General features: G+C 35.7%; 1 protein-coding gene across 1 annotated transcript in view; it reads right to left on the bottom strand.

Moving 5' to 3' along the window:
• Nucleotides 1–3,672: 3,672 nt before the first annotated feature.
• Nucleotides 3,673–22,448, bottom strand: part of LOC131065113 (nudix hydrolase 25) — a 66,350-nt gene continuing 47,574 nt past the window's right edge. Inside the window, exons 4-6 of the mRNA XM_057999526.2 lie at nt 20,200–20,294; nt 4,258–4,372; nt 3,673–4,155 (exon numbers count right to left, since the gene is read on the bottom strand). Of these exons, the coding sequence (XP_057855509.1) occupies nt 4,072–4,155; nt 4,258–4,372; nt 20,200–20,294 (294 nt within the window). The 3' untranslated portion in view covers nt 3,673–4,071. The remainder of the gene's footprint in view (nt 4,156–4,257; nt 4,373–20,199; nt 20,295–22,448) is intronic.

Here is a 22,448-nt window from a genome sequence, read left to right as displayed (position 1 = left end):
ACAAGGCTTGGACATTTACAACATGAAAATTTGAAATTTATTTGCCTTAATGTAGAAAACCATGCTTAGATCCTAATCCATTTAATCCTATTGGAATTTTTGGGAGAAAAATCCTAATCCATTTAATCCATTTGCAAATGTTGGGAAATAAATAGGTTCAATAACAAAGATTGTGAATATCAATCTCTATCCAATAAACCAATCAAAGGATTAGATACAAGGCTTGGACATTTACAACGTGAAAATTTTAAATTTATTTGCAAATTTCAGAAATTTATTTGTCTTAATGTAGAAAGCCATGCTTAAGATCATATCATGCTTAATAACCCTATCCAATTAATAGTGGACCTAATCCTAAATCCAATCCATTTAATTATTATCAATGGAAACATAAAATGGAGATTCATCCCAAGAAATTAGGATTATATAGGATCACAAGGGGTTTAGAACTTGAACTTGCAATGGCTATAGAAAAGTGCAAATTGTATAATCACAATGATGAAGCCTATGGAACATTGTATATGTTTATTTCTCTAGATGTACTCTTCCACCTTGAATCCGTCATAACACCTAATGGTGTATAAATAGTATTAGACAATATGTTTAGCAAACAAGATGTAATGAGAGCATCAATTGGAAAATGAACTAATATATATAAATCCACAAGACTTCAACACAATACAAGATTTCTTCATCAAATTGTATTTGATCATGTTTTAACTCAAACAATGTGGAGTTTAAAAGGAAGATGAACAATTGTTTTTTAGTGTCTTATCCAAGTTAGGTCTTCACTATTTAGTTTTTGTTTCTACTTTTCATGCAACAAAAAGTGTTTTTGGTGCATGCTTCTATATGCATGCACTTGTAATTTTTTTTGCTTCTCTCACAAAGGAACAAGACAAACTAATTCAATTGGGTACTTTGAAGTCTTCAAAACCACAAGTTATGGTTGCAACATAACAAAAGGCTACAAGATCTAAGGTAAGGAAACAAAACAAGGATTAAGCTAAGGACAAAAAATTAGAGAATCCATTTGATTCATCCCCCTCATCAAAAAGGGGAAATTATATGGGCCCACTTGTAGTTATTGCAAGAAACATGGGCATGAAGAATTTCAATACTATAAATATGATATTGATGAGTAAAAGAATCTTTTTCAACAAAATAAAATTTAGTTTCCTACATCAAGGATAAACGGTTCTTCCTCTTCTCCATCCACATCATCTATAAATTTAGACAAACATAAGAAAACGGGTATAACACTCTTTACTTCTACAAACACCACATGACACAAGCCGCTTCTTGATTTCAAAGCATAACACCACATGGCTATATCCAAGGAACTATTTTCTACATTTAAGCTTTGTTCATTCCCATCAATTCTAATGGCAAATAACATCTATATATCAACAAATGAAAAAAGGATCTATTGTTGGTGAAGGAAGATTCAATAATGTACTTTATATTCCTTATCTAATAATCGTCTTTCCGATTATCAGCTCACACACAGTGGCATAAGGAAAAAAGTTGAGTACACACCTAATATAGTGATCACCTGATATTTGCATAGTAGAGACATTATTACTATAAGACATGTTGATCACGATTCCAAATTGTATTAATTTTCTTCCTTTGTTTATGTTGACTTCGATAATAGTTTGAGTAAATGACACTAATACTTTCATCATACAAAGGGAGATACAATTTGATTATTTAAACATTGGATTTCTATCATCCTCGTTAGTTTCTACACATTGTACTAATACTATACTCCACCTCCTTCGAGATCGTGTGTTCATACATCTTTGGTTTCTAGTGATTCAAGATAGCGAAATATTCATCTTTGTGTTTTTGGTACAATTGACTGGGACGATTACTTGAAAAGCATATCAAATTTGTTTAGTGAATCTCCTTCACAAAGTTGGCATGCACTATTGATGATAGCCACATCAATGTTGCTGTCACCACATCTACATCTTTGGATCATGTTTCACATCAACCTTCACATGAAGCATTTGAGTAGATTTCAAAGATTTCATCGTTATCTTTGGACTTTGTGCATCATTCAAAGTTTTATGTTCTACAATTCACTTTCTTCCATAAGAGAGGAATGATATTCAACATCCAAGGATCACATTCTGCATTCTTCTTCAAACATCACTTAACATTGCAAGATCTATCATCTTATGAGAGCTCCATAATCTGTCTTTATCTCTCCTATGGTGGTAATATTTCTTATGTGATTCAAAGACATTTATGATATGATTATTTTGTTTTATACATGATATGCAGAATATGAATACCAAATTTGATTATGTTGGATGCAATTGATATGATCTTTAAATGTGGATAATATATTACTATTACGATTTTTGTTTAATTGAATGTTTACATGATATTATGATTGACAAACTAACTATATTGTCAGCAAATAAGGGGGATGCGGAACAACTGATTCCCCCTCCCAAAAAAGGAGTATCTCCGGAAAAAGTACAACAGATCGCATAAATTTGGTAGAATATCATGTCCCAGGAATGCACACACGAACATCGCATGTAGGTAGGTAGTTATATGTATGTGTTGTTGAAAAATTTCTTTGGGTCGTAAGTCTCTAGATCCTCGTCTTAGGTCGTCACTTAGATGTCATCATAATTATCCTTCGATTTATCGTTACACTACCATTTGAGTGTATTGGTGTCCATCTCTTATCTTGCATTTTCATCGTTAATCTTGCTAATGAATTGGTAGAGTATCTTTTGTAAATTGTATGCATGGATAATACTTATATAATGAAAATTATGTATATATACATAACTATATAATTTACATTAGAGATTTTGAATTGATTGTTTTTCAAATTCAAAATATTGTGGAACTAAACTCCACAAAGTGGAGATATCTGCGTTTAAAACATGAGGCGAAGTTAAAACTCCATCACACTACACCGTAGTGTGTACTCACTTGGTTAGACATTAATTCTTAGTGGAGTGGAAATTAACTCCACAAGAATCCTTGGCATTCTAGGAGAAAATTTAGGGATTTCACCGCCCAAAAAAGAAGAAAAAAAAAATGAAGAGGGGGAATGGGAGAAGAGAGTGTGATGAGAAAGGAAGGGATCACAACTCTGCAACTCTACAAAGGGATCAAGCAAGATAATCAGTTCAAACTAGTTTTATGAACTTCCATTCAAACTCATTTTGTTTTGTACGTAAAATATTGTCTTACATGAAGGAACAAATTAGAATTAATTATAAAAGATGGCATATGCAATCAAAGGGAAAATTTGTCATTTTTTTACCCACAAATCTAAGAATCATAGAAGATATACAAATTTCACAATGCCTTAATGAAATGGTCGGTGTTCATATGCACATCAAAATCAATGGTTTGATTGATAATTAGACTGCAAGCATACTATTGTACAGAGGATTCAAACTATGTTATACTTGCATGCATATCAAGCTTGAGAAGATCAAAATCGTATGTCAGAAAAATTTGGTAGAAGAAAGGTTCACAAAATTTCTCACTAAAAATATTCTTAGCATTGGTTATGGATGATGATTTGAACAAATACTTTTCAACACAAAAAAAAAACTAAAAAGATTTATTTCCCTTCAATATGGTGTGCTTTTATACCCCTATCTATGCCATCAATTATGAAAGAGAATCACAAGTTTAAATTTTCTTAATCATTGACCTAATTATACACATCAAAATTAATTATTTTGAAATTTCAAATTTGAATACTCCTAGTACATCTTCAAGTCACGAGAACTGATTATGGGCCTTGCTCAGTCCAAAATGTTATTGAATAGTGTTTCCTGTTAGGGATTATGCTATCTCAAATAATAACATACTAAATTTTAAGAAGTTCTCCTATATAGGCATACATTAAAGAGGAACTTTTCCCTGTAAAAGAAAAAAATTATGGACATATATTCCATATTTGTTCAGTTTGACAATATTATCATTTTGCACACTAATATAATATCATAAGAACCATCATCCACACATCTTATCTTGTGCAATGAAAACAACTTGTGAGAAGGATCTTATGAAATTCTTATATTCTCATATAACGGTTGATCCTGTACCTAAATGAGGAGCAAAGAACCTAAAAACCTGCTCATAGACGGGTCTCTTGAAATCCACAGCCTGATCAAATATCTCAATGATGTTAGTATGTGTTTAGATGAAACAAAAATCTCACATATTATTCTTGGTAAGAATATATTAAAAATATGATTATAGCTTTACCTGTTCGATAACTTGCTGTGGTGGCATCCATGTCCACTCTGAAAATTCAGCTGCTTCAGTCCCGTCACCTGCTAGGTTAATCTCTTTTTCATCTCCAGTAAATTTTAGAAGAAACCTGAAAATATCTAAGAGTATTAGAAACCGGAAGACAAGAATTCTCCACCAAAATGAAACTAAGTAGCAATAAAATCCAATATCAAGACTGTTCTTTCTTTTTGAATAGCAGTTGCTACCACTAGTAATTTTATACTTCAAAGAGATTAGCACTAAAATAAATTAAACCGTTGGTACCTGTTGTGACGTTTTCACACATCGCCCCCATTGCAAATGGGGACCCCTACTTTTTTGCTTTTTAGGGTTTGTTCTTTAGGTTTTTTAGGGTTTTGTCAGTTGGCCTTTGCATTTTTGAGTGCTGTCGGGGAGATCAATAGGATAGCAGGTCCTGCTTGAGTGATGTCCTGATCCTGAAATTTGGCTAAGTCTGGAATGCCCTGATCCTGAAATTTGACTAAGTCTGAAAACTGAAAATCCTCCAAAAACTAGATTTTGCAATATAGCTCCTAGAGGTCTGAAACCACTCTCAAACATCTTGAAAGTATATATGGAATATAACTTAAAGTATAAGAAAGAAGAAAGATTTTCTTCTTTCTTATACTTAAATGTTATATTCCATAAAAATTATCCTGATAGAGAGTTCAAAAAGTCAAATTTCGCTCCTGTCCTTCACTGAGGATCCAGAGCGAATTTCGCTCCTGACCCTCTCAGGAGGTCCAAGGCGAATCGCTCCTATCCCTCACCAAGGGTCCAGGGCGAAAAAGCTTATTGGAGTCATTCTTGACCTTGTTTGGTCAAATTGAGACATCAAAGGCATGGTGGAAGACGAAATGAACGTGATAAATGCATCCAGACTTGATTAAAGACAATGAAATGATGGAGTTTTGCCTAGAAGGGTAATTTCGCTCCTATCCTTCACTGGAGGTCCAGGGCGAAATTCTTCATATACACATTTTTAGACCTTCTTTGGACTGGAACTCTTATTCATGGCGTGTAACAAGATGAAATCTTCCCTAGCCAAGACATTTCATGATGATAGGTGAAGCATTTTGACCTAGAGGGCAAAGTTCGCTCCTGTCCCTCACTGAAGGACCGGAGCTTGATTTTCAAATTTGCACTATTTTTGTAAGATCAAAGTGATTTTATGATTGGAAGAGATCAAGGAAAGCATGTTTTGTCCATTGAATATAATTTGAGTGGTCCACAAAGGAGGAAATCAACCCAAAAAACAAAAGGCACTCCTGTCCCTTGCTGAAGGTCCAGAGTGATTTTCTAAAAAGTGCAATTTTCTTGCAAGGACGAAGCAAGTTTTGTGATTGAAATGAATGGAAGAAGGCGTGTTTTGCCCGTTGAAGATAATTTGGAGGGCTAACAAAGGACAGATAAACTTGAATTTGCAAATTCGCTCCTATCCCTCTCTGAGGGACCAGGGCGAAAAACCTAATATCCAGCCTTTCTTTCCAAGTTTGGACAAATCTAAGCCATGACACAAGTTTGAAGCAATGTTTAAAATGCCTTGAGGTGGAATTGAGATGCAAGGATTACAAATTTTGATGACAATTTGCAAATTCGCTCCTGTCCCTCACCAAGGGTCCAGGGCGAAATTTCCAAGTATGCCCATTTACCTTACATTTCAAGATGATATTTTTGTTTCCAAGACTCAAAAGGGAGTGGAGAATGATGTTCTACACCTTAGAGTAATTTGAAGATTGAAGCGATCAAGAATTTGTACAAAGGACTCAAAAGCGCTCCTGTCCCTCACTGAAGGACCAGGGCGATTTTTACAAAAACAATAACTTCCCTCCAAGATTACGCTAAGGCAAGGTTGTGCAAGGATGGAAAAGGTCTTCTAAAGCATGGTGAACAAAGATTTGACTTCAAAACCTGGAGGTCCAGGGCGAAAATCTTTGGAGCAACCATTTTGCCTTGCAAAAGGCAAATTAAACGTGTATGGAACAAGTGAAAGAGATCATCGCTTATCCCACAAGGAGAGTTGACAAATAAAGGATGAAGGATTGAGAGCAAAAGTGAAAAATCGCTCCTGTCCCTCTCTGAGGGTCCAGGGCGAAAAAGGAATAAATACACTTTCCTCCTAAATATCAAGTGGAATTAAACTCAAAACTCCAATTAAAAATGCCATTTAAATGTCTAGATGAGGTTTTGGGCGGAAAAAAGGAGGTATGCAAGGTCTAGATTGAAAAATCGCTCCTGGCCTTCACCAAGGGTCCGGGGCGAAATTGGTAATATCCTTCATTTTTTGTATTAATTGAATGTTGACATTCCTTGAAATTCACCAAAATTTGCTAACTTTGGGGCATTTGAAAAAATTAAAATTAAATTGGCATTAAATAAAGACATTTTGACATTTAATAAATTGATTTTAGGCCTTTAAAAATCGAACTTTTATTGTGAAGGCATCTAAAATTAATTTTGGAATTAAAAAAATTAAAAGTTGAGCACACAAGGCATTATTTTGCCTTTATTTGACAAGTCGGCCTACTCCTTTTGAGGTTTTATTTATTATTTCACCTTTTATTTGCTAGGTCGGCCTCATGGGTAAGTGGAAGGTGAGCGCTCTATATATTGGAGGTGTTTTTTTTTTCACAATTCAAATCATTCAATCATCCTTTCAAGTGCGAATTTGGAGAGCTAATTGAAGGTGCGAAATCTAGCTGGAGTGGAGCAAATTTCTACTAAGTGTGGAGACTAAGGAGGGTGAAATTCATTTTGAAGGCTATTGGAGAGGCGAATTTCTTGCTAGATTGGAGGATTATTTCCAGATTTTTGAATAGGCTAGTGGAGTTTGTTCTTTTCCAAGCCAGAGGAGGCGCAATTTGTTCAAGAGAAGGCTTTGATCTACACTTTGCCTAGCGAAATCTATTTTTTTACATCATTTCTTAGAGTTTAAAACTCAAGAGGTATGGCGAAATCATCTTGACACCCTTGTTCAAGGTTTGATTTTTTAGACATTTTTTGGAAAAATCTAAGTATTACATGGTTAATTAGGAAATGATAACTCAAGATTTATCATGAAGTTTCCTAATTAAAATCTTGAATCTTCCTTTTAAGTTTAATTTTTAGACTTCAAGATATATTACTAATTTTGAAATGTTGTGTAGGTATCAAGATGGCGACTCCAAAGCCCGGAGGATCTACAAGTCGGCAGGTTCTCATCAAGGACGATCAAGCAAGGATAAGGACGACCTCCTCCAGTCAAGCATCGACAAGGACGGCCTTCTTCGGACTAACATCATCAAGGGCGACCTCTTCTAATCCAGCATTCCAAGGCGAGGTACATCAATCATCCTGCACATCAAAGACAAAAGGAGTTAGAGCAAGGGTTCGTTGAAGAAGCAGATAGTTTCAGAAGAGTTAATTAAAGCTAGCTTCTCAGCAAAATCAAATTAGCATCAACCAAGTGTCAGGCGAGGTGGCATCCTAGTCATCACTCATCCAGTCGGATTGTTCTACCTCCGCATGTCCAGATTCAATGTACCTAACTCATGGAAGGTGGCACAAACTTCGATGTACCTACCCCAGCTATCCATTGGTCGAATTTTCCAGAGAAGACATGTGTCCTTAAAATGTAATTTTATCATTGGTCAAACATTAAATGTTATGTAATGGTTGTAACAAACCCTAATTAGGGTTTTCATTGTTGAATCTTGGCCATTGATCTCAAATTGATCTCAGCCATTGAATTGTATTAAGGACACTATATAAGCCCCGACTCTTCATTTTGTAAAGGCAGTTGGAAGCAGTTAGAGAGTAGTTAGAGAGTGAGTAGTCAGTTGATAGAATAACAATTAGAGTAGAATAGGAGGACAAGGCAAGAAATTGTTGCCATTGATTGTAAACAAACTCCATTTTCATTGAAGTAATGGTGAAGTGTGTCGTTTCTTGCAATATGCATGGTTTCTTGTTGAATCTTCAATCCTAGATGGTAGATGATTAGATGAATGGAAGAAATGTGCTTGATTGATGGTGAAATTCGTATATCCATACTACTAGCAGTTTGTTGATTGCAGACTTGCCTTGCGTAGTCAACTGGAATCGTTCAGCTTAAGCCTAATTTCAATTATCGCTTCTTCATTGATATGCATCAGCCTGATGGTGTCTATGCCTGCAGTGATGATTTGAACATCATAAAGCTTTCCTTCGAAGATCGCACTAGCCTTGTGGAGATGGTCCTGCGATGTCAAAACAAGACTTAGTTAGAATTTCATCAAAGATCATTCATTGCTCCTACATTCTTAGTATTAAAATTAGATCCTTTCCTCACCCTCATCTTTTTTCCTTTTTTTTTCAAAGCTAGTAAGAGCCTGTGTTCCAGCAATATTCAAAGCAGATCAGACGTTCAATCATCAAATGTAAGTCCCCTTGTGATTCCAGCAAATCACATCATACCACTGGTGCTTGTCCACAAGTAGAGATCCTATAGTAAAGAACCTTGAAGTCATCCCGATTGATCCTTTTTGCGACATCTTCAGCATTCGGAGGCTTTACTCAAGAGAGGATAAGGTACCCTTTAGGTATTTTATTCCGTGTTTGGCTGTGTATAAAAAACACGTCAATAGTACCATAATTGAAAGGGTAAACCATTATTTGAATTAGGTTATGAATTTTGTGTAATAATTGAATTGTTTGAGATAATTTAAATATCTCCATAGTTTTTAATGACTAGTGAAGTGCTTCACAACATGTTTCCACTCACCAAACAACACAGCACTGGACAAACAGACATTGTCGTAGATGATTAGAGGCAATACATAGGCAAAAGGGATAAAGGATGAACCAGATGCCCTAAGGCCAACAGAGTATGAGCAAACCATTTATAATGACATCTTCAACATGTTAATTAAGGAATGTCTTGAAGATGCAGACATATTGGGCGTGTACAAAGAATATGGGTACATTTAGCATAGGGTACGTAGACAGATTCAGCACAAGTTGAAATTCCCTATACAAAACTTTGAATCCCATAATGGAAGCTGAAACGTTTCCTCTTTCGTCCTTTTTAAGGAAATTGTCGTTTCGAATCTTTATGCAACAGAATTGCTCGTTTCGTTAAGTATAAATATAGCCTCGAGGTCATGCATAGCAATCAAGAGCTAAATCTGTACCATTTCAATGTCACTGAATGATTTAACAACTAGGTGAATTAGTGCATCATGGTGTTTGAGAAATTTTTCCAAGCAAGGTAAGCTCGTGGAGCATTGTCGCAGTGCTACAAAAGTCTCATTGTGTACTTGGAGGGTTAACTGAGTAACTGGCTTGTAAATCTTGCATGATGATAGTGGAGAAAGGAAGCACAGCCCTTCTCCTCAAGTTTTCTCGGTGTCAATGCTGTCATTCTACATTTGTTTCAATTTTTTACTAGTTTAATGTCATTCCATAAGACTACTTTACAAAATTTAGCACTTAAGCAAGCATTAAAAATAGTTCTTTTTACGACTAGAAGAAGAAGCAATCACATGTAACTTTAGTGTACTTCTTTGTTGGACCATTAATTTTGTGGATTGAAATTCATATTTTGATAGCAGCAATATAGAAACATATTTAAGTATATACAAACTGCAAATTGAATTAAGGATGTAGATGGCAATCAAAAGCTGTAAGTTGTAACAAACATTAATTTTCCACTTGGAATTCATATTTGATAGTAGCAATATAGAAACATATTTAAGTATATACACATTGCAAATTGAATCAAGGATGTAGATGGCAATCAAAAGCTGTAAGTTGTAACAAACATTAATTTTCCACCTTATCCAAATCGGTTTCATTAGAGCATACTTCACTGAACCAACTAGTAACTAAATGCAAATATTTGTTGAGGAATTGCATTTTGATATATCCAAGTCTATTACAGATTACATGGTATACAAGCAAGATTCCTTCTCACCTGTTCAAGGGTGTTACTGCCACTGATATATACAAGTCTATTACAGCTTACATGGTATACAAGCAAGATTTCCTTGTCACTTCTTCAAGGGTGTTACTACAACTGTTTTTATCATATGTGTATTTGCTCCCACATTTGAGAATTGACAAGGAACTGTAGGCTATTTGGTTGAAGTCAAGACATGATCTGATTAAATGGTCATCCAATAATGCAACACCTCAAGCAATCATTATAATTAAGATATTGTCTTCATGACAGGAATCAATCCTAAATCTTTCAACTCAATAGTAACTTATGAAGCCAAGCCAAGCAGCACAATCTCAAAAGATCAAAGAATCAAACTGTAGAATAGCACTCGCTGTCACACCACCACTGAATACTATGATTCTCTTCCAATTTTATTATAATGGAACTTGTTGCTCATGAGGCAAAAGATTCATTTAGGCATAAAAGAATGGAATTACTTAAAGTTATGAAAAATATAATTTATTTTAAATAACTATAACAGCAAAGAGTATAATGACTTGACGAGGTATGAAGATAGTAACAATCCTTGAATCACCACTATAACATGCAAAGGAGTTTGAATGTATGATATTGTCTATTAATATTCGATATGGAATTCTCACGATCATTCAACAATGGCATACATCCACCCTTGTGAGTGGTGTTCCCTTTATTTCTCAGAGCAAACCATTCTGGCTCCTTATACATCATATTAGAGTCAAGGAACTTACCCAGTCTTCCTTGTATATTTATTTTAAAATTGCATCTATCTCAAAGTCAATTTTGATAAACAAGGCCTTCTATGAGGATGTGTGAGCCCATTTATGTTGCACAAGATAAACCATCTTCAAAGAAACCTTGTCAATTCAAGCCCCATAATCAAAGGTAGCAAGTACCTCAAGCAGGATGAGAGGCATTCAAAAGAGTTGTCGACCTCTAATTGGTAATAAGCCTCAGGTATCCAGACCTTGGAATGAATTTTATGTTGCCTAAATCAATAAGTTGACCTAAAGAATTGGTCTTCTTATCATCAAAGCAAAAATAAAAAATGTCTGCCAAAATTCACCATCAATACATGGGGCTTTGTCTCTACCTATGCTTCATTTTGGCTGCTCATTCTAGCTATGTTTTAGGTCCTTGGCTTGGATCCTAACTTTGTCAAGTCTATACATATGCTTTTTCAGTATGCCTCTGCTTGCATTTCTGTCACTGGGAATCAATTTAAAATGTTTGGCGTTTTAGGCCTATCAGACAAGGCTATCCTCTTGCACCTTCCCTTTATGTGTTTGCTTCTTAAGGTTTGGTTCTCTCCTTGCAAACTACACTTCTAGGGAACTTGTCAAATATACCACTCTACCTGGTAACCTGCCAAGGCAATCAGCTAAGAAAACTTTGCTGACAATTCTTGCTTAATATTTTTGGAAGAAGAGTCCTCACTATGTAAGGTGATCAAATGTTCAAATTATTTTTGTCTAGCTTCAGGTTCCAACATTTAGTGGCAAAATACTTGACGCTACAAAAAATTTGTGACTGGCTGGCCCAGTGTAATTGAAATTGAACTCATCATGGAAAAATGTTCCAACTTTTTGGGTATCCCTTTTGCTGGTGGTTAGGATGCCGTTAGGCATCACTATCAGAATACAAATTTCCTAAGTTGGTTATAGCCATTTTCCCCACCCACAAGGCAAAAGAAGAGAACCAAGAAGATTAAATTTGGTATGGATGGGAACAATTACATAATAAGGCCGATCCACAATTGGTGGCTAAGAATCTACCTGCAAATCTTGAAAGAGATAAGCTAAATTTCAGTTTATTTTGAGCCCAAGTGAATTTTGCCAAAATAGATACCCTTTGAATTTGGCTACAAGTATTCTACTCTAGATAGTGCGATGCCTCCCATACCATAGTCAAGAGGTGGAAGTATAGTAATTGGTACAAGGTGTCGCCATTCAAATTAGGTACTTGAGTAAATGAATATAGGTAGAATTATTGCATATGGAATATGGAAATGGAAATATGAATCACTAGAAAACACTAGATGTGGAGATGGGAACATTTTTCTCGTTTCTATGGCATAGTTTTTACATGATTATGTAGGCCCGTGCAATAAAAAGACCAATGTTTCTCTGATTATCCAAGGCAAAGGAACATGGGGACAATCAAAAAAAATTCATAGCTTTGGGAAGAAACGGAAGGGCTATTAAAATAATTTAAACAAAAAGAAGCTGTAATTTTAAAAAGTAAATACAATATGCTGAATTTGCAATAACATCCTCTTTCTTTTAACATTGTTTCCCTGCAAAAAAATATTTTTTATACACCAAACAGAGTAGGCTATCCAGTCTTAAAAAAGACGATGCCACCTCCAAGTCCTTGAGACATCCAAGACATCCGGGATGTCACTTGGAAGTCCAAGAATCTATCCAATGAAATATTGAAAAATGATAGTGTAAGATAAATATCACGACCCTTCCTTCAAGGACTATAAAAACTTTTAATTAATATTCTAAATAATTATTAAGTATTGATTAATTAATCAATTATATAATAAATAGATATTAAATAATGATAAATAATGATGATAATAATTAAATAAATAATGCCCGTTAATGGGCATTCATGGGCTCATCCATCTGGTGAAAAAGATAAAAAAACAGAATGGATCATACTGAGAGGGGTGGATTAAAGTCAATTTTGATGGGGCTTCTAAGGAAATCCAGGTCCATCGGGGGTGGGGGCTGTAGCTCGTGATTTGAAGGGTATTATTGTGGCAATAGGAGCTCAGAGATTAAAAAATGGGACCAACAACAAGACAGAGGCTCAAACAGCATTTCTACCAGTAAACTTAGCCAACAAGCTTTCAATATCAAATCTCCACCTTGAGGGAGACTCCCAAATCATCATAAATGCAATTATGAATGGTCAGTCTCAGGTGTGGAGGCTCAAATGGATTAAAATTAATAATGTCCAAAATCGAAAATTTTAAATTTTATGAAATTACTGTAATGTCCCGTTTTTGACAATTTGCTATTATGAGACAATTACTTCAAATCCTTGTACTTACTATAGATTATAATATCAGATTGAGATTATGAATTATATAATCAATAGCACAAATACAATTATATAGATATATTTACACTTTCAATATCACTTGCTCTTCCTAATTGATGCAATATGTAAATGCTAAGTGAATGAGATCTCTATAAATTTTTCCTTTCACCAATATTATTGAGGGATGCTGATTGGATAGGATGCTATTTCTGATCTGACTTTATGAAATATGCTGCTTTTGATTTTCTAATCTGCAACTAGATTCGATTGCTCCTTCAAATATGGTGATAGAATTGTGCAATGATCTTTGATATCTCTGCTGCTATGTCTGATATAATCAACAAGATATGCAGATGTTGATATTAGTATCACTCTGTGGTGATACATTGCTGTTCCTGATGTTTACTCATGTGCTTGCAACAATAGATGATAATGCTGTTTCAGATATGACTATGAATTCATGCAAAACTGGTGCCCTCTCTGATTGGCAATTTGTTCTTCATGCAACCAATATTATGCCTTCGGCAATTGCTCTAAAAGAGTCGATCCAAAACTAGATAGATAAGAGATAAAGTTTTTCCAAATTCCTGCCTGATTGAGAGAGTTTGACTGCCTTCTTATATCTTACTTGATGAGGGGTTTGCAACTTGTGGATACCGAAGAGACATATCCCTTCCAAACCACTCCTCTTCATAACACAAAAATCTTAACCTAATGGCACCCTTATGTGGTTAACGATTATGATGATTGCAATCAGTTTCTTTAAGCGCACCTTTTCCTTGTATGCTGTTCGTTGGCAATGAGATGGTTCACATCACTCTTTTCATAGGATATTGATCTTGTCTTCATCAATATTAAATAAGTCACTGACTACTGTTTGCATTCATAGTCGATATTCTTTCATATTACCTCTCCTTATCGACTCTAATTGCATTTCCTTCTCAACTGACACATTATTTTCTTCATAAAGGTAATTGCTGATGTGTCACATAGCCCGCTTCCCTTTGGCTGATTTCTGTGATTACAACTTGTGTATTCACTATGGTTAGCCATCGCATTTGGAGACATTGACCTCAAGTACATCCCGTAAAACATATATGATATATAGACTTCTTTATGAAGTATTAATAATTTATCCTCTTCCGTGACTATGGTGTTTATTTGTATCTGACAACTTCTTCAGACTTAGTCAATCTGTGGTTTTCACTATTATCGTATCAATATGTTGACACCATATGAGTAATTACTACATACTGTGTATTGCTTCCTTTTTGTATACATTGCATTTCTTGCTATTATGTTATACGGGTCACTAGTCTCTTGGAAGTGTTCTATTACAACTGCTTAGCTCAAGTCCCCTTTGTTGAAATATTCTTGTAGTCTCCTTGATAAGCTCCACATCATATAGATTTATGAATATTTGGAATTATCATCCGATATCAATTGTGCTCTTTGTGTCATAATAATGAATTATCGATCATTAGTGAATCACTGGCTCTGTTTCTATCGCTGCATGGTATCCATTGATCAATTGTACCTTTAAACTAAACTTGATTCGTTAGTCATTAGAGAATGTGCATCGATAGTATTTGGTCGATCGGATTCTATTTGTCGACCCTATGTGTTTAAGTTGCCTTTCAAAGAAGGATACTTGGAGTGCTACGTATGTCTAACTGCTTAATACAAATTGGTATCTGTAAGGCAATACTTATCAAGAGGCTTCCTTCTTTCATCGTATGTGCCTTAGTCAATTGGTTACTAACCAACGATCAGCATTGCTATTCAACAAATAATATTTTGGGCTTCCTCATGTATGATCTTTTGATACATTTTTACAATTTTGTCTCTCCTGGAGACTACACAAAATTGAAGATACTTGGTTGACAAGATGTGAAAAGGATGGGGACATTACAATTACCCACACTTTGCATGGAGGCAATGAAGTGGCAGATGCTATTTCAAAATGGGCGGTGACATTTAAGGATAGTAATCATGATTTTGCTTGGGAAGATTTTTGAGGGGTGACAGTGGAGGAGTTCAAGCATGATCATCATTGGCCAACGAAATAAAGTCCAAATCATTAATGTGAGTTAGAGTTTTGAGTGTGTTAAAGCATGTAGAATGTTTTATCTAGCGATAGTAAATAAATTGTCACCACCATTTTCAATCCCATGGAGTGTTGCCTACAAAGGGATAGCAAGGTGTAGAATGGAGGCAAATTTTAGCGTCAGGTCGAGGAAGTGTCAGATCTCCTTTATGGGAGAAATCTTGGATAATCATATGAAAAATGTCTTTAAGTATGACGACCACATGTTCTATCAAGTGGTGAGGATGCTGTTGGGGGAAGAATTCATGACAACGGAGTATAAATATTGCTCCAATGGTGTTTGGAGCTGGGTAGTAAGGACAATGCATGGTGGATTATGGAGGCCTGCGTGAAGAGTGAATGGTGCCTTGGCCTCAGTGCATTTATCACTATCATAAAGCCGGGAGAGGGATTCATTGCTAATGGAGGGGAATGGGTTCATGTGGCCAAGTTCTCTCCTCCACCGAGACCATTCTGTATCTGGATCATGAAGCCAGACACAGAAGATCGATGAGCAAAAGATCAAATTGGATTTCGATTCCTAAAGGAATACATTCAAGGTAGGGAAGCGGACAAATGAGCGGAGGATGAATGAGGACAACAGCCAAAAAGTAAACATTTGAAATTTAGCAAGGGGGATTTCTGGGTCTCAACTGCAAATAAGGAAAACAATGATTAATTGTCTGGTTTGAGAAGCTCTGTAAATTTTTGTTAAAACTCTTGATATGTTGATATGTAGATAGTCGATGCTTGTATACAGTCAATATGGTATGCATTTTTTGGAGGGTTGATGGTTTTTTGATTGCCTGTTGAGTAGTCATTTTGTTGTGGTAGGTGAAAGGCAAATAAGGCAAATAGAAATTCTGATATGAACTATGGAAAAGCCACTTTATATTTGTATATTTTTTGAGTGCTACTATAATATAATCAAACTTTATCATAAAAAAAAAAAAATTTCGTGGCATTGCAGGATGTGGCAAGGGGCTTTCAGCGAGCCCATTGGGTCTACGAGTGGTTTGGGGATGTTGTGGGATCACTCCAAGGTGTAGATCTGTGACATTGAGATATATCAATTCTGGATTGCGGGTAAGGTCCATCTTTTATTGTCTAATATGGTAATCTTTCTATCCAATGTTTATGGGCCAACCAAGACAAAAGACAAGCATATGTTGTGGGGAGAGATTGGTCCTTGCCGATTTCAAAATAATTTTGGGGGGCGACTTCAACGCCATTATAAATTTATCAGAAAAAGCAACGGTTTCAGATCGGAGAGTGTAACCATGATTGATTTTAGGGAATTTGTGGATAGGAACAATCTCTGTGACCTCCCCCCAAGGAATGGGTCCTCCACGAGGACCAATAAAAGGGTTGGCTTTACAAATATAGTAAAAAGATTAGATCGTTGTCTTTGCACAATGAAGTGGTTTGATGAGGAGATTGGCCTAAAGTCAAGCATTCTACCTATTTTGTTGTCCGATCACTTCCATGTTGTAATGTCCCCTTTTCCGCTCTAGTTTGTTTTGGGGTCTGTTGGCCAATTCTGAGACCCGTTGGTCAATCAAAGAAAGAATTAGGGTTTCCTATTTTCTAGGAGGATGTTTCGGCATTTTTGGTGGCCTGCATGTTGGAGTTTGTTAGTTTGGGTTTTGGTTTCCTTTTGGGTTTTTGGAAAGCTTCGCAATGATGGTACATGCATAACAAGCAACAAAGTTTGGCAAACTTACTATTTTTAGTAAGTGGAGGCGAGAGCAACTTATTTCTCTAGGGTTTTATGGGTTTTCAGAGAGCTTCGTGATAGTGTAACATGCAAATGAATCTGAAGACTTTTTCCGGATTTACTATTTTTAGTAAGTTGCGATGACTGCTCAGAATGTGGTAAAAAATCACTTTGGAAACACTTACTATTTTTAGCAGTGTGTTATTTATAGTAAACACTATTTTTGGCAGTGCCATTTTTGGCAAATTGCTGTGTTCCAGTTCAAAAGTTATGGCAGGCAGTGCAGTTTTCAAGATTCCAGCCTTCAGATTATTTTAAGCAGTATTCGATATATGACAATTAAAGTATTTTTTTTAATACTTTATTATTTTCCCTTGGCCTAGGTGTAAATGGTGTATGACATAAAGGGGGTTGATTAGGTGTAAGTTTGGACGCCCATGGAGGTGTTTTTCATTAAAAGGGAATATGACTTTACAGTATATTTGATATTTGCTCAAGGGAGAAATACATTGTTGCTAAATAAAACATTTAAAAGTCATTTCCCTAAGTTTATGTTGAGCGCTCACTTATTATATTATTGGCAATTTTAATAAAGTGACTCATCTATGCACTTGGGCGATTTGGAAAGGAGATGGAATGAAATGAAATGAAAGGCAAATTAAAAGAAATTTGAATGTCAGTGTTTAATCCCATATTGGAGGGAAAGGAAGTTCGATTTGGATAGAAGATTATAAATAAAGGCCTCGGGCTCTCATTTTGAGTATCCAAGAATTTTATAACGAAGTACTGTTGAAATGTTTTTGGAATGCTTCGAGGGATGCTTACCTCCTAGACTATTTGCTTAGCTTCTCGCTTGAAAGATAGCGACTAGTTGAGTTTGGGGACTGTTCTTCACTCAGAAGAATGGATGGATTCATTGCTAGTGTGTGTGTTCAAGTTTTCTGATTTGGAGTGTTGTGTGTGGATTTTCAAGTTGCTGGTTTTGGTGTGGCTGTAGCATGTTTTTGTTCATAACTCTTTGTTCGAGTGTCAGCTCATTCTGAGTAGTGGCTCATTCTCTTCCTATGTCCCAGGCGATCATTCTTGTAAGTTGGTAGAGCTTAATTTGATGTATTCATTTTTTAAATGCAAGTCGTACTTCTGCCCTAGCCGTACCATGCTGGGCTGTCTGGGAATGCGTGCAAGAATTCATTTGGGGGTATTTGATGCAGTTTGTTGGGTCTAGCTTAATCGCCTATCTCATATCTTTCATTTGCAACTGTTTTGGGGTCATTATGTCGAGTGTGGGCAAAGTTGTGAGCTTTTTGGTGAGTTTTTAGGTTGCTGGTCTGCGTTTTTCCAGCATGTGGTTTGCATTTTCAGAGTGTGAAGTTGTTAGTGTGGAGTGCATTCTTGTTGTGGTTGGTCTATGTTGGTTGGGAGTGAATATCTTAGTATTTGCAGCTGTTGGACTTGTTATTAGCACTTGATTTACCATTCTTATTTATTTTGTAATATTGGTTAGTAGTACTAACAGCAAGTTTCTTGATTACTCTTAGTCCCACTGCATAAGTGGAAGAGGGTGGCTTTGCCGCCTATCTTTGGACAGTGATATCTCATAATCAGAAAATCCGTATTAAGCATTGTAAAGATGATTAGTAGTACTAACAGCTATCTATTTCTGGATTGTTGCTCAGGACCCACTGAATAAGTGGAAGAGGCTGGTTTGTTGTCTTTCTTTATTATTGTAACATTGTCCTCTCGCTGAATAAGCGGTTGAGTAGATTGCAATTCCATTTTCAGTCCTCCCACTAGATAAGTGGTCGAGTGATTGTTGCTATTTTTCAATTCCCTGTAATTGGTTGGTTGCACCGCCAAACTGCTGTGGAAGTTCTATCACTCGCTAGATAAGCAGAATGGGCTGGCTTGTTGCCCAGTTTTGTACTTTGCATTGTAATTTCCAGCAGATCATTGATCTAACGATCCCCTTAGCACTGTATGCTCTCACCTTCCCACATTGGGATCTTGGTGATCAGAAAGTGGAAAGGTTACTTTCAACAGTGTTTCTGATTTTCATTTACTAATCCTAACGGGTGCTTGTGGTGCTGTAACAGGAAAAATTTAAAAAAATTAAGGGGAATATTTCACCTATTCTATTGAACATCAATTCTTTTGATCGACCATCCATAAGCTATTTTAAATTCAAAAGGATGTGGTTGTGCAGTCTCAATCTCATTGGATTGATAGAAAAGTGGTGGGTGGAGATTCCATTATCTAGCAGTACCATCAATTATATCTTCTGCAAAAGGCTCAACCATATAAAGAAAAAGATAAAGGAATGGAATGTTCAATCCTTCAAAAACATTTTAAAAGAGAAGGATCAAGTTGAGGAGAAATTGTCAACCTTAAATGAACATCTACATGGAAAACAAATAAAGATGAAATATTTGTAAAAGGGTAAGGAAAAAAATGACAGCTATACATATAAGAAGATTCTTTTATTCAATAACCTGATGATAAATCACAAATTATTCCCCAATTAATGATTAATTGATAAGCTATTCATCAATTACAGAATAACTCAAGTAATTTGAGTTATTTGTGAAAAATAAACTTTGCAATTTGTTTTTAAGTAATCGATCAAAATATTTTTTTTGTTTTGACACATTGGTCACACTTTTCCTATTTTCTTGTAAGGTTAGAGGTGACCACAAATTTTATTTTATTTCATGTTTTACAAATAGTTAATTAAAGTTTTAAAGTATTCCATGCGCTATTGACTTATGTATTTCAATTTTGGTAGGTTCCAAGTTTTTCTCGAAATGTCATTTCTAATCCCCACCGTGTCGAGTAAAAAAACTACAGTTGAAAGTAGAACTTCTGATATACTTACCCCCTTATACTGCTAGTCATTAAAACTTTTCATTTTTCTTGAATTCAGCGAAAAAACTGCCTTTGTATTCCCTAGAATATATTCAGTCTGGTTAATAAATTTTACACTTTTTGAGCTCTTCATTTTGTCATGCTCACATTACTTGATAATTGCACAAGATATTACATGGGCATATCAGAAAGCAATGAAATATTTGAAAAATGTAGTGCAACTTATAAGGTACACAGAGCAACAAGTTGAAAGCGCACCATTTCTGAGCTTGACCTTTCCAGTCTCCTCCCCACAACCGGTCAATTTTTTCTTTTACTGTTGGAGGAAAATCATAGGTCAACCAATGGGGTACCTGCTCACCAAATTAAAGAACAAAACAACCAATTAAACCTAACCAAACACACCATGAAAAACATATTGTAACTATGTAACTTGCCATCTAAATTTATCAATTGAATTGAAATTACTATAGCCTCAAATATCCAAGCAGCTGGTCCGCTGTTTTGACTTCTACAATATATTATGAAAGCCACCAAAAGGTATAAAAATAAACCTAAGGGAACATTTCTCAATTTGAGCAGATTTGTTGAAGGCAATATTAGTTCTTTAAAACCCATTAAACAAATTTTATTTTTTGACAAGCAACCTATCTCTAAAACATAAATGTATTAAATCATGCATATTTTCTTAGAGAAAAGGATATGCTAATATTTAAGCCATGGAAAGAAAAATAACATTGAGAGATAATGGCCACAGACAGATTCTGCTGCTTACTACTTTGTAGTCATGCCAAAGTAGAGAAGTTCTTACTACAAGTTGTTGTGATGTTTTCACAGATCGCCCCATTGCAAATGAGGACCCCCCACTTTTTTCTTTTTAGGTTGGTCGTTTTGTTAGTTTGCTTAGCTTGGCAGTGGTTCCTTTGGCGTCATTAACCTTTGCGTATGGGATGAGGTAAGTTTTGTCAGGACAAGATAAAGGGTGTGTGTGTTGTCAATTAGTCAAATATTGTCAATGAAGCTAGGTTGCTCAATATTGCAAAGTTGTTGAAGTGGTCGTCAAAATTGTACAAAGATGCAAGGAAGTTGCAAAAATGTTGTCACGACAATATTGTAAAGTTTTCACACATCGCCCCATTGCAAATGGGGACCCCTTACTTTTTAGGTCCTCTTGGTCTTTTGGTTTTGATTTGTTGGGTCTTTTCGTGGCAATCTCTTCGGTTTCCTCGGTTTGCAATTGGTTTGGGTGAATTTGATCAAGTCTGCAAGTCGTTTGAGCGAATTTGGCTAAGTCTAGAACTCGTTTTGCCTATTTTAGGGTTTTGGCCTTCAAACTTAGGTTTGAGGTCTTTTCCTTAGGGTTTTGAAAAAACTGAACGTTGCAATGAAATTAGAGCCCTTCAAGGAAGCCATCAGTGAAATTTGAGTGAATTCTGAGCAACTTTCTTTTTTTAGAAAGTTCCTATTTTTTAGGGAATTTCACTGCTTGGGAGATTGTCTTTATTTTGCCAAAAATCAAACTTACTATTTCTAGTAGTTTCTATTTTTAGTGTCATCCTGTCTCGGTTTTCCCTAATTTTGACAGTTTGAAGTACTTACTATTTTTAGTAAGCCTATTTTTGGCAGGTTCTTCACAGGTAGGGGTCCCGACACTGAAGATTGAACATTACTGAAAAATCCATGGCTAAATCCGAAAAGTCAAAAAAGCGGGCAGTTGATCAAAAAAATGATAAGTGTGGAATTCTTTCCTGAAGTGGAAAGCATTGAAAATCTCCTAAGGCAAAGAGGAATTCACTTCAATCCTAAAATGGCATCCAAATCTGGAAAATGAGAAAAAATTGGCTAAGTCTTGTGAAGAATCAATGAAAAACCCTTACATTGGCAAAATGGGTTCCAAAATGGATGGACGCCAAATGGAGTTCTTGGAGGAATTTTCCTCCAAGACAAGGAATCCTTCCACCCATCGAAAATTCATTCCAAGAGATAGAGCACTAAATGAGGGTAGTGGATGGAATTTTCCTCCCAACCCAAAATTCCTTCACTATGTGGTTTCGGCGCTCATGACTAGGTATTGAGCGCTAGATTGGAGTTGTGGAGGATTTTTCCTCCCAACCCAAAATTCCTGCAGCATGAAGTTTTGACGCCCAGTTGTAATGTCCCCTTTTTGGGATGATATGGTTTATGATTGGATTAGCCTATTATTGGCCCTTGTAGGCTAAGACAGACAATTAGAGGATTCCGGTTGGCAATGCAAGAGGCTTATTTCCATTTCGGAGGTCATAAGTGTTCAAGATTGCTCTTCGTTTGGTTCAATTTGGCCTTCATTTGATTCTGTTTCACACACTTACTATTTATAGTAAGTTAGTATTTGATCGAGAATGACCCTTACTATTTTTAGTAAGGAAGTTGGATGCGTAGTGGGAACAATGGTTGACCTAAAGGTTTAGACGGGACAGAGAGATAATGAGTAATCAATGAGATATTAAAATTATAATGGCATTTAATGA

The sequence above is a fragment of the Cryptomeria japonica genome, chromosome 11 (assembly GCF_030272615.1).
Source record: "Cryptomeria japonica chromosome 11, Sugi_1.0, whole genome shotgun sequence".
Taxonomy (NCBI): Eukaryota; Viridiplantae; Streptophyta; class Pinopsida; order Cupressales; family Cupressaceae; genus Cryptomeria; species Cryptomeria japonica.
The sequence above is the reverse complement of the archived record's forward strand: the minus strand, read 5'-3'. Positions and strand labels throughout refer to the sequence as shown.